This window comes from Copidosoma floridanum, unplaced genomic scaffold, assembly GCF_036245765.1.
Source record: "Copidosoma floridanum isolate Cflo_tuat_1 unplaced genomic scaffold, Cflo_Japanese_pri ptg000030l, whole genome shotgun sequence".
Classification (NCBI taxonomy): Eukaryota; Metazoa; Arthropoda; class Insecta; order Hymenoptera; family Encyrtidae; genus Copidosoma; species Copidosoma floridanum.
In genome coordinates this window covers 10,768,534-10,788,803 of record NW_028321907.1, presented here as the reverse complement: position 1 = coordinate 10,788,803, position 20,270 = coordinate 10,768,534, and the positions used below count along the sequence as shown (strand labels likewise).

Genomic DNA, 20,270 nt, shown 5'->3' with positions numbered 1-20,270 from the left:
TTCCAGGCCGCTCCTCTCGACCCGCGGGCTCTCGACCACCTGCGAGCTGTGCCTGTCGCCTGAAAACCATCCGGATATACGGAGGACCCTTTCCCCTTCTTATACTTTTTACGCGAAAGACTATGTATTTGACTCGCGAGTGCAGGTGACATATCAAAATCATATAGATGCACGTGCTGGGTAAACTTTGAAGGGCTCGCGTTTAATAATGAGAATGTGTATAATTGTACTGACCGACAACTTGGTGAACCAGCAGAACAGCGAGTGCACAGACGATCGTCTCCGGTCTGCAAGCCGATCTCATCTTCCTTTCGGCCAAGGTAAGTATATATATGCACGTATAAATATAATTGTGATCTTGCAACAAAATATTCAATCCGCGCACTTGCACAGCAACCAGAGCGTATATTTATGTATATTTATGTGTGTGTCGTAGGTCTTGGCCCTGGTACCTACCTCTCGACTGCGTCTCCGGCAAAGGACTGTGCCACGATCGGTGGTTCCCGAGGCTTTTATACCCTGGACCCCGGGGTGGTGCGTCTTTTTGCGTGTCCCTTTTTTTCTTTATTCTCCCCCAGGCGACTGTACGTACATACTCCCAGCCTCCTGCGGATGTAGCCACGATTTTTATCAATTAGGACGACGCTGCCGGTGCTACGCGAGTCGTGGTGCATGCGTGATGAGGATCGATTGACCGGCGCGTGGGTCGTTCGGCGTGTAACTCTGTAGGTTTTTCTGGGATACTCTTGTTCGACGCTCCCTGGCGATGGGAAGGGAAAAAATTTGCCTGGTACATACGAGATTTTGCGTTTGTACGATCTACCTGGTGTCCAAAGACAAAATTGTGCATCGGTTTGGGCGCTAGACCGTGTCGTGCGTGGATATCGGAGTATACGATTACACGATTATGTTGGTTATTCGCGCCTCAAGGTTTTTTTCTTTTTTTTTTTTTTTTTTTTTTTTTTAACCTTTTATGGAACTTTTTTCGACGAAGTACACGGCTTAGTAAATGATGGAAAAATTATACCAATTTACCAGCTGTTGAGGCCGAGGTAACGTATGCGTGCACAGGGGAACAGCTATAAATTTTTGGTTACTTTCCAAGGCTTTCAAACGAAGATTTAATTATTGCGAGATCTGACCAATTTTACATTCACGAAAACAAGAAAAATAAACACTATGAAACTATAAGAAAAATAGGAAACACACCCCTGGAGCAGCTTACAAGTATGTTACACATTACGTGACGGAAAATGTTTGATGTTTAACAACCTCTTTGTATCAATTGTTTAAAATGTTTAAGTTTAAACTATGAAAAAAGATAATTTGTTGATTAATAAATATTCCACTATGTGTTTGATCACAAAATAAACTGGAATCATTTTGTAACTACATTTATAAACAAAAATAAATTGGCATCAAAAAAATATTGTGAAATCATGAAATCTTTTAGAAATTTAATTTAAATAATAATAATAATATGTGTGAATAAATGTTTGGAAGTTTGTACAAATAGAATAAAAAGTTTTATCTTCGAATACTAAAAAGTATATATCAGTATTGTCAATCAGATAATTTACGTGCACACAAAATAGTATTATAATTCTAACATTTGATTTCATAACTTTTATTCAATTTCATAAAAGAGCATGAAAATATAGCCAGCAACATTTAAAAATAAAACAATGTTGTTAAATCCCATGTGCCAGATGAAGTACCAGCGGTGAGGATGATTTTCTCGATTCATCGTAAAGTATTATTTTATCTCAAGCGGTGTATTGCACTACATCGTATTTTCAAGTACATTTGTTTGTTGTATTGCTCATTATGTTTATCAAAGATTTGGTTTTATATTTTACTACATACCTGAACATAAAATTAGGGAAAAACGCTGAAACAGCGGAAGCAGACAGCGACAAAAGCGTGACAAATGAGGGATGGAGCATTCGGAGATAAAGAGAGAGAAATCTCAAAGCGCCCCGTGGAGTGCGACGATCCCGCCTTCAATCACATTGGAAGTCGATTTGGAAATCCGGCTAATAATAGAAAGAAAGACGCAAATGCTTGCCGATACGTGTGCGAGTGTGTAAGTGAGAGAGAGGGATGGAGATATTTTTAGATCCTCATTTTGCTCGTGTACACGAGTAAATTACGAGGTCATCTTAAATTTTATTGTGAATCGAGAACGGCCAAGATACTTTTGGCCAGGAAAGTTCGTCATGGGGTGGAGAAAGGAATTTTCTTTTTTTTTTGTTTTTCTTTTAAGTTCAATTTTACCATTGTTTTGTACAAAAATTTGTGCTCACAATCTTGGAATATTAGGTAATGGTTGGGGATCTTAATTTTATTAAATAATAATATGATTTTCACGCGCAAAAAAAATAAACAATGACTAAATTTATTTTTCAAGAGTATCTAAAGAAAAAAAAACCAAATTTTCAAAGTCTATCGACGATATCCATAAATATGACTGATTGTAAACATAAATTTACTTACGCCCATACACACCCACATATCGAATTTTTTTCAATATTATCTTATTACGTATTTTGAAAGAAAATGTCTTTGATTTTTTTTATGATAAAATATAAAAAAATTACGATAAAACGCTGAAAAATGTATGATTTTAAATGAACTTGTGTTTCCCTAAATTTTTTACCCCTAAAAATATCACCGTTTTTGTAAAATGATCTATTTGCCTCTAGTTGAAATTTTTTTTCAAAATTTTCTGTAAACACGCGGACATTAGTATAAATAAAAACAAATTATGTTAATGGTAATTTTTTGGTACATTGACCTTAATTTATCTTTAAAAAGGTAGAGCATAAAAGTCACATTCTCATCAGATCCATAATTGTTATGCTAAACACTTTGATAAAGCAAACACATCAGGTGTTAGCATTAAGTAATGTAGTTTTCCAACACATTAAAAGAATACTTGTTTTTAAAGCACGAGTATAAAATTGTACGGAAATAAATATGTTTTATTTTATTTTTTTTTTTTTTACTTAAAAGCATCTGCATTAAACCCTAGAGTAAAATGCAGAGCGTCTTCTTGAAAACGCCCAAGTTTGCCTCCCAACGCAAGGATCGAGCAACAGGGAAAAAAAACTAGCGACAAAAATAATCCAGGGATTTTTAAATGTCCATAAATAAAATAACTTCAAAAAAAAAAAAAAAAATTCGACGATTGTATCCTTGTAGCTCACCACCTAGAGCATGCCCGAAAAGAAGGAAAAAATATTCCACCCATAGAATGCCAACTCCTCGTTTGCCTGCTACCCGAGTACCACGGCGCGTCGTACTCCGCCTACGCGGTAGCCGTCCATGCTTGATGATAAACCACTGCCCCCCGAACAACCCCGTATATCCAGTCACCGCAGCAGCGCATGCGTATCTGAAACTACGTGCAGGTACCACACCCCACAATTATCCTGTAGCCGAGCAGCCCCTCTAGCCGTGCAAGCTTGTGCATACAGCCCGATACCTACATCGGGAAAAACAACCCACTAGTGCAAGCTCAGCTTTTTACCTCGCAACCCTCGGCTCATGAGGTGTCGCGCGGTTTTACTCACGCGCCTCTGGGCATATGCAACGTGTGCCATACGGTAACTTTTCAGACGTCAGTCTCGGCACACTTGTGCTTCTCGTCGGCTTTCGTACCAGGCGAGCAGGAGCACGCTGGTGGTCGGTCCGTTTTACCACCTCTATATCGGAGCGGAGACCAGGGCGAATGAACGACTTGTTGGCGATCTATGGTACCTCGTGAGGGGCTGCATTGGCTAGAGCCTCAGTACCCATTATATGCTGTACGTATATTCGTAAGATCTCGTGGCTTACACAATGTAAGTACATCCGAGCTTCTGATGATGGGTGGGTTGGATATAATCACGGTAGTGGGTTGTACAACATAATATGCTTGCTTGGTAAGCTCATGTACGTTGGACGTGCCGCTTTGGAGACGTAACTATATTGATCAACTACTACTTACTTTCGTACAAGATTATATACATGCATGTAAAAACGAGCATCGTGATTACTAATTGCGTCACGTGTGTCGATTCAGTCAAACAAAGGAAATTCGTCCTTCTTTAATTATAAGCTATAGCAAACGTTGCGTCAGCGACCAGGGAGTTTTTTTTTCGACCTGGCAATTTTTTGTGTATTGAAGATATTTAAAAAATGGTAACGTGGAAATTGCTGTAAAAATTTTCTGGCCATTAAAATCGTACTCTTGTAGTTTTGGAAGTATATTTCTTGTTTATCTGAATTGTCTTTACTTCGTCAACAGTTCTCACAGCGAGTAAAAACAATAACTAAGGGTTCGTTAGTCAGTTTATCGGCTAAAAGCGAATTGAAAATCCAAGGGTGTCAAGGTAACACATATGTTATAAAAATTCAAATCAATAATTTATGAATTTCGCTATCAATTTTTTTTTTTTTTTTTTTGTTATCTAAAAATCGACACTTGCAAGCGTTTCACACCCTTTAGTAGTCTCTGTGCCATAATTATTTTCATTCCAATTTGTTCGACTTGTGGAAGCCAGTCAAATAAATCGGTATGGTGGTTCATCAAATGTTTATCAATACAGATTAGATTTTAAAATGTAAAAAATCAAATAGAATTTACATCTCTCACTCTCAAACAGATTGTACCAAAGATACCGAAATTAACAAATCATTCGTATATGTAAAAACCCTCAATCACTTATACCGATCAACGTCTTAATCGGTTGAAAGGATCACTTGAAAAAAAAAAAAAAAAAAAAAAAAAAAAACGTCAAACAAAGTGTTCCCGATCGCGTGAGAATCACACATAAAAACCGTACATGCCAAACAGTCTGCGATGCACGTGCACAAGTGCCTTTTTTTTATCGTCCACAGCGAAGACCACATACGATTAAGATCCCTGCGAAATACCGATAACCCTCGACCTACGCAAATAAAGATTCGTCTCGCTCGCAAAGTTTTTTTTTCCTCCTCGGCTTATCCGTATTTTTTTTTCATAACAACTCACTTTGATTGTGAAAAACCACTCTCGTCGGATACTTGTAAAGTTTGTGCTTTTTTGTTTTGATTCATCACTTTAAGAAAAAAAAAAAAAAAAAAAAAATCTCCAAGACCGAAAGAAAGTGCGGTTCCCCACCGAAAACAAACCGCGGGTCTGAGAACGTGATCACCGACCGTATGTGTGCATATGCGTTTGCGGCCAAAAGTCGAGTGCAACAAGGGAAACAAAGTTACATGGATGCGTGGGTGAGTATTGCAAAGGGAGGCGCGTCTGGTTAGTATCGAGCGACGGGAGAGTTTACGGTGGCAGAGATCAACGCACGGTGCGACGATACCTATACTCTCGACTTTATGTCATTTTCTCGGCTGTACGTGCACTTTGCGCGATGGAATCCCACACTCATGTACCATAATACATACATAAATATATATATACATACGTGTTGCCCCTTGTTTGTTTTTATGATTGCGTGCACTTGTATGTATTTTCTTGTGTCGATACTGCAAAGAGAAAATTAGACATAGTTGTGTGAAGCATTACTTATTGATTACTGATTTAGGGTGTCAAACATGTTCAATCTTTTCGTATACTTGACTCGCACTCCATACCTAATAATTATTGATCATTTTCACACCGTTTCCTTGTAAAAGTACATCAATATTGTGATTTGTTCAATTACTCGTCATTGCATTATTTACACACTTTCAAGACAAGTCAATTTACTGTGAGGAACTTATACGTTATGTTTATTTTTTACGAGCTCTTTATCACTGCACCTCTTTCGCCTCTTTTACTCTACGTATTTAGGCTATTAAGTATACTTTTAATTACCAGTGCTGTATATACTAATAAAAAAAAAAAAAAAAAAAATTAATCAACATCTCCATTTCAAAGATTTTACAATAGAATAGGAAGCAATACAGCAGTTGAAAAAAAAAAACATGTTAATAATTCACCATTCATGCATTAAAATTATTTATAAAATTCTAAAATTCTAAAATAAAAATATTATACATACTTTTAACTCAAAAGCTGACACATGTTTATTCCTCGCCTTGTATAGTACGGACTTGCAGAAAAAAATCGTGAGAAATTATTAACGAGATAGAGATAAAGCGACACGTTGCGTGTGCGTACAGAAAAAATGGTAACATTATTATCATATACTTAATAAACTCCGCCCACCGATTTTTATTCAATTTTCATCGCTATATTTACACATCGCTAAAACCGCTCCCCTTGTGCGTACAGAAAAAATGGTAACATTATTATCATATACTTAATTAACTCCGCCCACCGATTTTTATTCAATTTTCATCGCTATATTTACACATCGCTAAAACCGCTCCCCTTGTGCGTACAGAAAAAATGGTAACATTATTATCATATACTTAATTAACTCCGCCCACCGATTTTTATTCAATTTTCATCGCTATATTTACACATCGCTAAAACCGCTCCCCTTTTAGCCCCCTACTCTTTCCCTCCCTCTTTTCACCTCCGCCTCTTCTTCGCGCTTACGCTCGCCACGCGATTCGTCAGGGCTTCCGGCGGCCATTGCACCACTTCTTCACTTTACACAGTATAATTATATAATGTATTGTATCTTACTTTGGAGATAGTTTACTTTGGCCCACCCTTTTCTCGAGCACCTCCATATTTATGTTTCCTATGGAAAATTGTTTAGAAGGCGTTGGCTTTGTTGAAAATTTTTTCATGCTTTGCTTGATACGTCATCCATTATTTAGTTATTTTTATTCAATGTTCTATATTAAATTGCAGTATATGTTCACGTGTCTCTTCGACATGAGCGTTAAAAGACTTTGATATAGTCACATTTTCTATTCAAAAAGAAATTAAATATAATTTTCATTGAATAATATTTTAAGGGTACGATTAATAAGTTGTAAAAAATATTTTTTTCAATTATTTCGATGCTTTGCGTAAAATAAAAAAATAGGGCTGAAATGTAATCGTAACGAAGAATGTTGTAAATTATTCAATTTTCTCAAATACTTGATGTATATATATATTTCTAAACATAACTACATGAAGCTTCATTCCACAATTTACTAGGAGTTTATTTTCATTTTTTTATTTTTTGAAGGACGGATGAGCGGTTCATTATTCTATTGGCTTGAAACTTGAACTAATTACTTACCGCAGCAAAATTTGGCGTCTTCGGTACCAGTAATCCCCTCGAAGACAACGAAGATACACTCCAACTCGCGATTTTTTGAAGCACGTATCGAGTATATACAAAGATACACCCACGACGACGAGCCTCGAGGATCCATGGAGAGCAAAAAAAAGGGCGTCGCGTTTTCCGCCCTCTCCTCCAAACGGGGACCCCTCGGAAATCCGAGAGGACTCTGGCGCCGGCTCGGCAATTACTTACTCCGCCGGCATCCACGCCTATATTGTAACTTTCCACCCACCACTCGGATGCAGTTTTCTCTGGTTTGTTTATTTATTTTCTTGTTTTTTTTTTATCCCGCTGCGATCTTCAATATATATATATATGTACGCCCTTTCCGCTGTAAATCGATTGCGCATCGTAAACAGGGGGGCGTGTTTACTCCTGTAAACCCTCGTGAAAGTAGCTTCTCCTCCGAGTGTGTGTGTAACACAGGCGTCATCATCGGCTGAGCGAGGAGGGAAAAAAAGACGCGCCCGGAGATCAACGAACGAGCCACGCGGTACGATAAATATTTGGATTTTAATACGAGCGGAGAGCGAGAGGGCCTGGGGGGCCGCCGAATGAGCTGCTAGGAAAATAATTTCGCCGGGCAGCGACACCCCTTTAAACAATCTCGGGCTCACTCGTGGCGATGGAATTGAGTGCTGAGATGTTCCCTCCTACCCCCTTTTTTTTTATTGGTTCCTTTGTTTTGTCGTGCAACTTGTCTTTTTATTTTTATTTTATTTTTTTCTTCTTCAACTCTTGATCGTTATGGAAGTTACCTCAATGATTTTGAGCTTAAGGATTTCCTATTTTTTTCCCTTGATATCCCAGGGATGGTATTTCTTTTTACACATCACGCACGTGCCTGGATTGAAATTGATACGCTAAGCTGCAGCCGTGGCAACGAATGAAAATCCAACAGAGGGCCTTTATGTCTTATTTTTTCCCCCCAAGGAATCGTTTTGAAGGTCTGAGAGAAGAAAGAAAGAAGGTACGATTTAATATCAAGTGTTGGTTTATTGGATGAATCTTTATCGCCATCAACTCGTTACTTTTTTTACCAACTATATAAGTTACGACTATACACTTTGTACAATATTTTTTACAGATATGTAATGTTCGACGATTGTTCTGTCATGCGGGATGTTGGGAGAAAAAAAGACATAACGAACATCGACAAAATCATTAAGTACGGCTCTTTTCCACCTTCCTCTTTGGTTTCACGCGTCATTGGATGAATTCGTTAATGTTGCATTGCGCGTAAAGAATAAAAACGAAAATCATTCCGGCGTTTGGTATCATGTATGTACAACGGAGAGATGGCCCCCATTTTCAAATTCGGGCTCCACGTATCAGCGGGACGATTAATCAAATTATTTACAATTATCTCACGAACAAAAATGGCCCTGATAGCGCAGAAACAACATTTGAAAAACGTCACTTGCTCTCAATGCTACCAATGGTATCGAGCTCACAATGACGCTATAATAGTGAGAAACCACGTTTTCATAGTTTAAAAGTGTCATTCTTGAAGTGATTCTTAGTGACAAAGAAAAGAAGGAAAAAAAAAATCAGAGAACATTTCCGATGTTGACAAAACGGTTGCCACGCGGCCATTATGCGAAACGTTTTAAAGTCCGAAGAAGAAAAAACTTCGCGTGCTATTGGAGTTAAGTGTGTATCCCCATTGGTATATAGGGCGCACACCTTTTCGCGATAAATGACAAACGACGACGATCCAAGTCGTGATTTCTACAAATGATTATGCAAGTGTGTGGTGCTGCAACGACGCCTAATGCAAAGGATTGTTGTTAGCTTGTTGCTCCTGTTTCAGCTCGAGGGCCCACATGTGTTGCGGCCATCCGGTTCGGCCCTTGGCTTTTATCGTCTCCTCTTGCATCCCCATCATGTGCATGGCCACGTCGTTCTGCAACATATAGGCAAAACGAATTTTTTTTTTTTTTTTTTTTTTTTTTTTTTTTTTTTTTTTTTATACAAGATGTTGCGCGTGATCGAAACATAATAATATTATGACACGATGAGTTGAAAACTAAATATATATATACATTATGGTGAGGGGGAGCGATTCATTAAGTTGGAAAGAGTTGTTTGTCAGGCTGTGGTGTAAACACGAGCGACGAACCGTCCCGTAACGATCTTTCGAACAGCCTCGTATATCATCGAGAGATAAAATATATCTCTGTATCTATACACGAGTTTTGACATCCCTTAGGATACCAATATAGTTTAAATTTATATGGGGCCTTAGTCCTCATCGATTTCACTGAGTAAAATATACGGCGTATAGGTTTATCACTAGTAAAACCGGAAGTTATATTTGGGCGTGCTTTTTTAAATACTTCGCATCCAAATTTGTCTAATTATCGAAATACAACGCGTCACTTGTTCTATAGATCATTTTATTTTTACAGCTAAAATTATATAGTTCAGTACTTACTCGGTAAAAATGGTGCATTAAATTTTAAGGGGAAAAAAAGTTTTTTTGTCAAGTCCATTGTTACAAATGGGAAAAAAATCTCTCCAGAAAAAACGGTGTGTTAGGTATTTAGAACAATTTCGGTATTCAGTGTTGAAAAATCTATAAAATAATTGTACCCTAGTGTCAAACGTTAAACTCGAATGTCAAGTGGTTGTCGCTGTAATAATAAACGAATTTTTTTTTTTTTTTTTTTTTCAGTCACAGCAAATACTCATAAAGTTTTTAAAGAAACTATTAATAGATAATTATTTTATATAATTGTAAGAGCTTACAGTTCCCATGAAAATTGCTCGAGAAAAAAAATTGTTTTAAACGTATTTATACACACTAATTTATATATTTGTTTATTTATTCGGCGTCGTCGAAAATTCAATAAATCTCATTTTTAAATTTGATTTGAGGTGGCGAGGGTTGTACAAGAGAATTACCAGAATAATAATACATTCAGCTGGAAGTATGTATTTTCTTGATATAAAAATAACACGAATAAAAAGTTTTGACATTTTAAGCATTCAAATGATTGCGGTTTCCGAACAATTGTTTCCATGGTATGTTAACAATTGTCCTCCCTTACAAAAAGACTCGAGATGTTTTCACGTGTTTCACGCTGGAGTCGCGAAGAAAAAAAAAAAAAAAAAAAAAAAAAAGGCCCCAAAGGTCGAACCATCGGCGATTGTGATCCCCCTTGAAGAAAAAGAAGCAAAAACTCACCAGCAGGCCCGGCTGTGGCTTGCTCCTCCTGCCGCTGGCGAGTATCTCGGCCCGGAAGGTCTGCGGCTCCTCGCCCTCGTCGCTGTCCAGCACCGTCATGAGGTAGCCGATGTAACTCGCGGCCAGCCTCAGGGTCTTGATCTTGGACAGTTTGGTGTCAGCGGGCACGTTGGGTATGCAGTCCCTGAGATCGGCGAACGCGTTGTTGATGCTCTGGGTGCGACGCCTCTCCTTTTTGTTGGCCGTGTTGCGCCGTTTCGGCTTGACCGGCGCCATTCCCAGGCCGTCGCTCGCACAGCACTGCTGTTGTTGCAACAACATCGACACTGCACTCGTTTGTTGGACGGCGAACGGGTGCGGTTGGGGATCGGGTTGCTGGTGGACGAGCGTTGGCATAAGTTGTTGCTGTTGGTAAACCGAGGGCTGATCGGCAAAGTAGTGCTGCTGTTGGTTGTTGCTGGGGCTGAGCTGTTGTTGGTGCTGGGAGTACTGTTGTTGGGGAGGCGAGTAGTCGCAGGACTGGGGGGACGGGTAGCTGGGCTCCTGGATGCCGATTTCCTCGATCAGCGGTGGCGACGAGGCGGGCGGACTGCCCGAGCCCGTGCTGCTGCTCGACATGCCCGAGTCGGTGCTCCAGTAGGGCCCCGAGTGGCTCTCCGCGTCCGGGTACTGGCCTGCAATGAACGGCCGATCGATTTAATTCTTCTTTTCTTTTCTCAAGTGCCGATCGTGCAGATTTTGTGTCGATTGCCAGAATATTATGTTTTTTTTTTTTTCACTCTTTCGAACCAATTCCCAATTCGACGCTTGCATATTTCGTACTCAAGATCGGCAAATCATTTTTTTTATTTATTCAATAGTCCCACCATTATATATAAAAAAAAAAAAACCCAATAACTCGCAATTCTTTTCCCAGAAAGAGAAAAAACCATCCAATGGTGAAAAAAAAATGGAAAAAAGTTCAGACGAACCGTAAGGCAGCTGGGTGACGTAGTTGTACGGCTGGTGCCATTGGGGATAGTACTCGGCCTGGGTCTCGTAGCTTCCACCGAGCATCCTGACGAATTCCCGTGATACCCCGTTCGGACGAAAATCTATCGTCTACTTGTGGTACAAATGCCCAACGGGAGCCACCAAATGTCCACAAAAAAAAAAAAGAAAAAAAAAAAAAAAATCGGCAATCACGTACTGATCGGCACCCACGGACAAGTGAAAAAAAAAACACACCCTTGGCACTCGGTGCACTCGCCAGAAGCGTCGAAACCCGAATGTCAGTCCCGTCGATCGGGGGTACGTAGGAAAGCAAAGTTGGTACACATATACACGGGCCCCGCTGCAGTGTGCTCCCTCGGCGTGGGTGGAGCGACCTGGCTCTACCCTCCCCTCTGGTAACACGGTTGGCCACCACACGCTGGGCGTGGCTTGCCCTCGAGTTGGCTCTCGACGAGTCGCACGCCTTACTTTTATCGCATCACGTACCGACCGCCGACTATTCGATTAGCAAATTGGACGGGGCCGGAGGGGGTGGGCATGTATCATATTTTGTGGGTACGTATCTATATATAAATACATGCCCTCGTTTTCTCCATTGCTATTTAACACATACACATATATATGTATACACTCACGTGGAGCTGATACTTTCTTCCTTTGTTTAATAAACGGTGGTGAGAGGAAGAGAGTGGAGTGCGCGGAGCGCATGTAGCGCTGACCCGTGCTAGATATAATGCCACTGAATTTTATACGAGAAAAATCGGGGTTACGGTTTTACGAGGGGAACTTCGATTAATCGAGTTAATTGTAGGGTGAGAGTGTTATTTTTTTAATTGTTATCGATGGAGAAACAACGAACATTTGAGAAGACATGATACGTAGCTTACACAGTGTGAGGATTATTATTATTATTATTATTTTTTTTTTTTTGAGGAAGCAAAATTCTTTGTACAATAAGATCAACCAGTCTAGTATAAAGTTTACATAATAATTGTAGAAGAGTATTTTTTTTTAATAATCATCGTTTATTATTTCAATGTTTACATAATATGTCATTTAAATGCCATGTTTTGAATGAATGCCAAGAAATAGTTGAAGATCAAAGTTTTATGGTAGTTGGAGAACTGAATCAAATCTGACTGAAACAAGATATGATTTCCTTTCCACTTTTGCATACATTGTTTGAAACTGAAAAGTTATACCAAACAATTAGGAAAAAAAAAAAAAAAAATTACAATAATGTTTTCGTCACAAGCTCTATTACGATTAAAATAACAATTGAAGCAGTTATGACCTTTATTTTTGCAAGTAGCGATGGCCTTTGGAACATTCGAAGGGTAATTAGATGCAATAGCATGGATGTTTAGAAAATATTCGTTCAAAATTCTGTCACCAGGATTATTTGGCTGCATTATAAAAATGATTATATTCATTATTTTATTTTTTTATTTTTTTTTTTTATAAAACAAAAAAACAATAGTTCCACCTACAAATTTTTCCTGTGTATACATGCATCCCGCATAACACTCGGTGAAGGTATACAAATTATTTGTATTTTCCTTCATAGCTGAAAAATAAATACAATATGTACTACGAATTAAATATTTCATGTAAAGTTTTTTGAATTATTATCCACATTTATTTTCATGGTAGAAAAGTTTGAAAAGTTCCTACCGAAATCAAAGCACATGGATTGTCGATTATTTATTTCCTCTCTTGTGTTGGATCCTAAAACGCTTAGAAATACGATTGGTTCCTGCAAATAAAAAATTGATTGGTGAGTGATCCCTAAGGCTGTAGTTATTTATTTATTTTTTATTTTTTGCACAGCACATGTGTATTACTGCTATGAAAGTCAACATAATATATCATTTTTAGATAAGGATATTTTTGGCAATTGTTGGGTTGTGTTTATAATTAATAAGTAATCTAGTAACGTCAATTGCAATATTTTGCCTTCTTACTAAGATATATTTTTATATAAGATGTTTTTGCTCCTTGTCATGAAAAAAATGTTTGTATAGGAAAAAAAGTTTTTTTGAAACTCATGAAAAAAAAAAAATGTGTTTTTATTGCACAAAAGTTCAAAATGTGTATGAATTTAAAATAGTGCATTTGCGTTTGCACGTACGTACCTTCAACGTATGTGATTAAAGACTTTGCATTTTTACTTGTATCTACTTACTTGCAGACTTCATAAAACTATGTACTTGAAAAAAATACTACACACCTTTCTTCTACGAAAATTTTTTTTCCCAATTTTAGCACAACGCACACATGATACAGCATAAATTTAACTCTTTACAAAATAAGGTAACAGCTTCGATTTATGCACTTGTAAAGTACACGTACTTAGTGAAAAAAATGTCTATTTAATATATATATTTCCTCGGAGAGCTGAGTTTTATCTCCTGGGAAGGAAAGTTTTACCAACCTTTTTACCCATTGATCGGTAAATACTAAATTTGTCTGAAATATTCGTTAAGTCATTTATAATAAATTTACTTACTGAAAAAGTAAACGTAATCCACAAGATTAAGATTATGAAGAGCGAATTCATTGGAAAAGAAAAAAAAATCTCGAACAATCAAAAGTTAACTAATACGGTATTGTAATGCCCGTGCGACTTGAGTATACTGCGAGCATTGAATTTATATAGCCAAGTAAAACCGAATCCTGATAACAATATACTCTAGTTATTTAATGATTTTGCGTTAAAAATAGTTCTGAGCTATGCCAATGATGACTATTTCTCCAACTATTTGTCAGTATGAAACTGTAGTTATTTTTAAAATGAGGAATAATCACAATCGCTGAGAGGTCAATGATTCTCTATTTTATACGAATACGCAATTTTTTGTAATATATAAGGTCTTAACAACAAACACCAAACTCTGCTTTAATTGCGAATTTTGAGTTTAAGTAGAAATTGTATTGTGTAGGACTGAATGAATCGTCAAACTAAAATTATTATTTAAAAAAAAAAAATTTGATAAATTTATTGGTCAGCCTTCCACGAGTAAGTACTTTCAACTCAGATACTTTTTATAAAAATTCTCATGACCTAGGAATATTTACAAACAAGACATCAAACGATAAAGAAGCTGAAAATCATTTAGTTAATTGAAAATAATTTTTTTTTTAAAGTACAAAAAAAAAGTTTTAGTGTGGGTAGACTTTGGCGTTTATCGTTGATAGCAATTGAAAAGTAGGCTATACTATAGCCCGAATGTAACTGAAGTCTTCGACATTTTTGTGAAAGTGTAAGGAATATAAAGTAAATTTTATTTTTATTAGTGAATAAAAGCTATACAACCTTATAAATTCTAATGAATTCTCATACTCACATAATTGTCAACGAAAAACCGCCAAGCACTGTTTTATTAAAAACTGCATATAGGGATCGGATTTATTCAATTGCTCAATTTTTTGTTATATATTTTCATTTAGTTGCTGCTTAGGTAAAGTAAACAACAAAAATCGATTGAAGCTAGGAAAATATAACGTGATCAACGTTTTAATACTTCATCTCTTATATATCTACATAAAAAATGCCATCGTACAAATTAAGAAATTATTTTTGATATCTAAAAAATAGACTGTCATACTAAAGAAGGAGCTATTGATAAAGTTATTCTAACTGCGTGAATTAACTTTTTATCAACAGTTATTATTAACTTATATCTTAAAAATAAATTTCTCTTCCTTTGTTTCAAAATTTTTATTAATAATTCTATACGATGGTTTGTGTTGTAGATCCTAATGATGAACATTAAACGATAAAAATATCAAGCCCCGATTCATTGCAATCGGCTATCGAGACCATTAGTCGTGATTATGATTAAATCCACGTTGTGTGATCATAATATTGAAAAAAAAAAAAAAAAAAAAAAAATATTAAGTACCCAAAAGCTTCGACAACACTTATACGACTTGGCTACACTCGAGAAACCACAACCAACGAAATTCAAGCTCAAGAGCCCACGCACGCTGCGGCTTTTCCGATTTTTTCCCAAATAATCATCCCGAGTGTAGGGCGCCCTTGAAAACCCCTCCGTCATCATCGCACCGATCGGATGGAAAAAGACCGAAAAAGAGACACCAAAGGCCTCTCTTTCTGCCCTTGAAAAAAAAAAAAAAAAAAAAAAAAAACCCATCCGCTTCTTTGAGCCGAACCGCGTACAGGCGCCGCAGGTCCGCCCCGTGTCACAGACGTTTCTCAGCATTATTAGCACGATTACCGCGAGATAAACTGTTTCCACTCTCCATCCCCCTGGCAACCCCTGCCGTGTGTGACGGCTGCTTTCTCTCTCCTGTGGCCACTCGAGGGCCCTTGCGATCGCGAAGCTAGCTTGGACCCCCTTCCGCCCCTTTCGGAGAAAGCTCTCGACTTGACATCTCGTCCTTATTGGAAGGTTTCTGATTTCGTCATATAAGGCTTGGACCAGCAGAATTTTGCACGAAAAACACAAGCGATCTAGGTCGGAGAGGCATAACGATCTTTTACCGATTTCTCGCCGATTTTCCCAATGCAAAGATAACTTACTCCGTTACCATTATTATTTTCGTATTATATACAATATATACACGTCACAGAGCAACATGTCCGTATATTAGTACACCCTCGATTCGAGTCCGTGTCTCGGCCCGCCCTCCGAAAAGAGGCGCCACTTTATCAAAGGCGCCCGCCAAGATATGCGCGTGTCAAAGGGCACGACGCGCTTCTGCATCCTTATTCACATTATTAGACACACAACAGACTACCTTTTCCCCTTTCACTGTCTCTGTGTCGTATCTATATGTACGTACGAGCTCTGCCATATAGGCAGTCGAGCTTTCCTCTTTTGGGAAATGCGTATACCGCTGGTACATCATGTGCAGTAGTGATGTACTTTTACTTTGTACCGTGTGCACTCGAGTGGACCTCTTGATGACGAATCTTTGAAAAAAACATTCGTGTCTTGATCTCCTGCGCTTGGGAGAAGGGAAAAAAGTCAACTTATTTTTTTTCTTTTCTTTTTTTTTTTTTTTTTTTTTCCATTACACGAAGCTCCTCTTTTTATCGAAGATCACACACTACCGTTTTACGCGTATGTGGTACGTATGAATATACACAGGCACATAACGTATTCAAGTCCCTCGGCGTAATGGTATACGTAGCGTCTGGTTTTTCTCTCCCGATTTTATTAAGCCGCTCTTTATCGACGAATTGCACGTTATCGCGCGCCAAAGTATACGCTCGCGAGGGAGAAGCATAAATAGATGATAGCTCGTCTATCTGTGAAATATTTTCGTTTGCGATTGATAAAGTTCGTGTTACGGTTTTTTCGAAGGTCGCGGCTGTGTGTTCGTTGTAGATTGTGTATATACGTGCTTATTGAATTGAAATTGTTGTTGATTAAAAATATAACACGATATGCGTGAGGAGGGGCGGAAAAATAGGGTATGACGGTGGGGTGATGTAGAAAGACTGATAAAATTTTTTTGATTCGTTTATGAATGGACGTTGATCGTTTTTTTTGTTTTTTTTTATTAGTTATCTGAATGGTTTAATGTATTAATTCAGAGTTGACAGATGACAAATCTTGTAATCAAACAAACGTCAAAGGAAGATTTTTTCAACACAAGTATAATGAAGAAAAAAAACATCTTGAAAAAAATTATTTGAAAATAGCAATTATCCATATTTTGTGAGGTAAGGTACGGGAACCTTAGCAGACTTAAGTCAGGCAGTTCTACTCAATGCTGAAAAAATGTCGAATACTTAATCACTGAATTACATAAATTATAACATACCATAGAGTGATGATATCATTTAATACATACATCTATGCAATTTTACGCGCTTGAAAATCGTGTATTTTTAATATAATTTTTAATCACTATTCTTGCAGTAGGAAAAAAACAAACAATTTAAATGTTTTTATTAGATAAATATCTTAACTTAGTAAAAAAAATGTTAATGTACAAAATTCTTTATTTTTTTCAATCTTAAAACATTTTCAAAAACAATTTTTTGCTTTTTTTTAAGTTGCACAGATACAATATACTTTTTTAGTAACATTAATAAGCTCGAGTCCTAAATTGAGTATTAAGTTAAAAATTTAAAAACAACTACATAAGAGTTCGTTATACTTCTATTTGCAAATTCTTTGTACCGACTTGTAAAATTTTATCTACATTTTTAGTGAGTTTTATAAACTTCAAAATAATTTTTGTTTTATCATATTGTTTACTTATTATTTTAATTTCAAAAATTTCTCGTTGTATTTTATTTATGAATGTATCATCACACATAAATAAATAAATTTAATATACTGATTTTTGAGAATTTAAATATATTTAATGAAGTTTAATATTATGTAAGAAATTTATATGTATTATTCTAATTTAAGTTACGAAATTAAAAAAAAAAAACTTTGTAAGTATTATTTCCATGCGTTCATTAAATATAATGTACTAATTTAAATTAAAAACTAAGTTTACGGCAGTAAATTTTTGTTTTACACCATTTGTTATAATTCTTAAGTACAATCAACTTTTCTATAAAATCTTACAGGATAGTGTGTAACATTAACTCAAAACCCACGTATCATGTGCCCACATCCTCAATCAGGAAGCAAGCAAACGATCAACGTCTCCCTCGTCCCCTTCCAATTTCAATCATAGCTTTTTCCCAAAATTATCTTCCCTTTTACGAGTGAAAACGAAAAAAGTTTCAACAAATATATGTCTCTTCCTCATCGAAAATCGACCGGAAATAAAAACTTTTCTCCCATCCATCCGAGCACATGTCGCAACTTACATACTCGTACGACATCGTGTAGTAAGTATACGGACGAGCATACGCGCTTTGCATTTCCAAACAAACAAAAAACCCGGTAGCTGTTCGACGACGTGCCGCAGACTCGTTTCTTCGTTTTGGAATTCGTTTCGGCGACCCTCTCTGTTTACGCGCTCCGCTTGGACGAGGAAAAACGACTAGTTCCTTGGACCTATTACTCCCGAGCTGTCACCGGAGGCGTGTACGTACACACGTGGAAATAACAATTATATATTTTTGCACTGTTTGTTTCTTGATATTTCTTCTTCACTCGATTGGTTTTGTAGCCGAAAAAACGACAACTATGCACCGAAGCCCAAACCCTTATTTTGGTAAGACCTTCAGTTATTTATTTGATTACCTTTCGCGTTACAGCTGTTTCAGTATCACAGTACCTTCTACAAAGTCGCTTTTGCACCAAATCAACTATAGATGATGAAAAAAGATTGGTCATTTTTCAGCCAACCTCGAAGAGTTGCTTCAAGTGAGTAGTTTGAAAAATGCATAAGCCAACAGTAGTTCAAAGAAGTTATCTCGTTTTCTTAGCTTCGCTGATAAACTGGTTAATTCAACAATATACTGTCGTAGGAATACTTTTAGCGATTCCGTTGGTTGAGTTGACTACTACACAACAGTATTGGTAATCGTGTAACTTATATTAATGTAACGGTAACGTAAATTTGGTTAAACTAATTTCAGTCATTGGTTTTTAAATAATACGATACCAAATAATCAACGAAAGAGTAGCAATCAATAGATCATCTCATAAAATGTAGAAAAAGTTGCTCGTGTGTAATATTTGGCATCTGATTATTGATTAACATCAGGGCAACATGTATGGGAAAAAGTCATAAGTTATCAAAAAAGGGGGAAAAACAGTTTTACGACTATTATCTCCCCCTGAAGGTAATATCATGTAAATTAATAAATGACACTCTTTGTTTTGTCCTTTATCGAACTTAAACGCTATAGTGTAATAAATTTCACACCCACATGTCCCACGCATATATATAAAAAGCGATGATACCCAAATAGAGCAAGGAATAAAATTTTTTTTTTCACTTTGATTCCGTAAAGAGAATAAAAAAAGGAGGGAGAAAGAAAAGAAAAAAAAAGAAAAGGAAGAAGATAGCTAGTGCGCGCGCGATCCAACGCGCGTACCTATACCACACCGGTCGGAAAGGGCCATGTGGCTTTTACGAGATATCAAATCGTACGTAGCGCGCCGCCGTTGCCGCCACCTAAATATAGTTTATTGCGTTACCGAGTATTAATGGGGCTCCGCAGGGTGGAAGCGTCAAACTCGGCTAGAAAATTCGTAAGTCAAGCCCCTCTCGCCCCTTACCAACGCCTTGCCGATATTATTCGCGCTTCACGCAGCTTGTGACTTTATTGCGTATAGATAATCGGGAATTTTCATCCTCTGCTGGATCGTACATCGCATGTACTTACCGAAACAAAATAGCATTGTGAAACAATTTTAAGTACTGTTTTTCTTTAGTCCAACGATGATTCCATTTCAATAATATTTTGCTACACGTTTTTAATTTGCTGGTTTATCAGGATACTGTATTTTAATTAGTAAATACAAAAACTATTTATTGAAAAATTTTTTTCCATTCGGTTAGTGAGTTGATTAATTATTATTATTATTTTTATTTTCTTTTCATTCACTCACACTAGGCAAACTCTCAAACTAATTTTTGAGTACGCGGAAATATATATAGCACCAACCAATATTTTTTAATAGAGGCAAAATTTTTTGTCTGTATTTATTCACTGAATTTATAATAAAAAAAATTAACAAGATCAAATACAAGTGAAGCTTGTTTCTCAGGTATTTAGTTTAAATGAAAGATAATTTAAACAGTAAGAAATATAAATGTCACAAATTGTTTTATCATGAGTACTGTAAAGGAAGGAAAAAATTGGGTTCACAAGAATTATTGTATCAAGTAAATTTCAATGTATGCGAATTTACAAAATTAAAAAAAAATTAAACCGTGATGAGGATTACTTTTGATAATAAAAATAATTATAAAATACT

The 20,270-nt window shown here is 36.8% G+C and overlaps 1 protein-coding gene across 1 annotated transcript; it reads right to left on the bottom strand.

The window, feature by feature from the left end:
* Window positions 1-8,322: 8,322 nt before the first annotated feature.
* Window positions 8,323-11,511, bottom strand: Hand (heart- and neural crest derivatives-expressed protein). Its single transcript, XM_014349367.2, has 3 exons — window positions 11,379-11,511; window positions 10,408-11,081; window positions 8,323-9,123 (listed from the first exon to the last, which is right to left on the bottom strand). The coding sequence occupies exons 1-3, from the start codon at window positions 11,461-11,463 to the stop codon at window positions 8,989-8,991; spliced, it is 894 nt and encodes a 297-aa protein (XP_014204853.2). The 5' UTR covers window positions 11,464-11,511; the 3' UTR covers window positions 8,323-8,988.
* Between the last annotated feature and the right edge of the window lie 8,759 nt (window positions 11,512-20,270).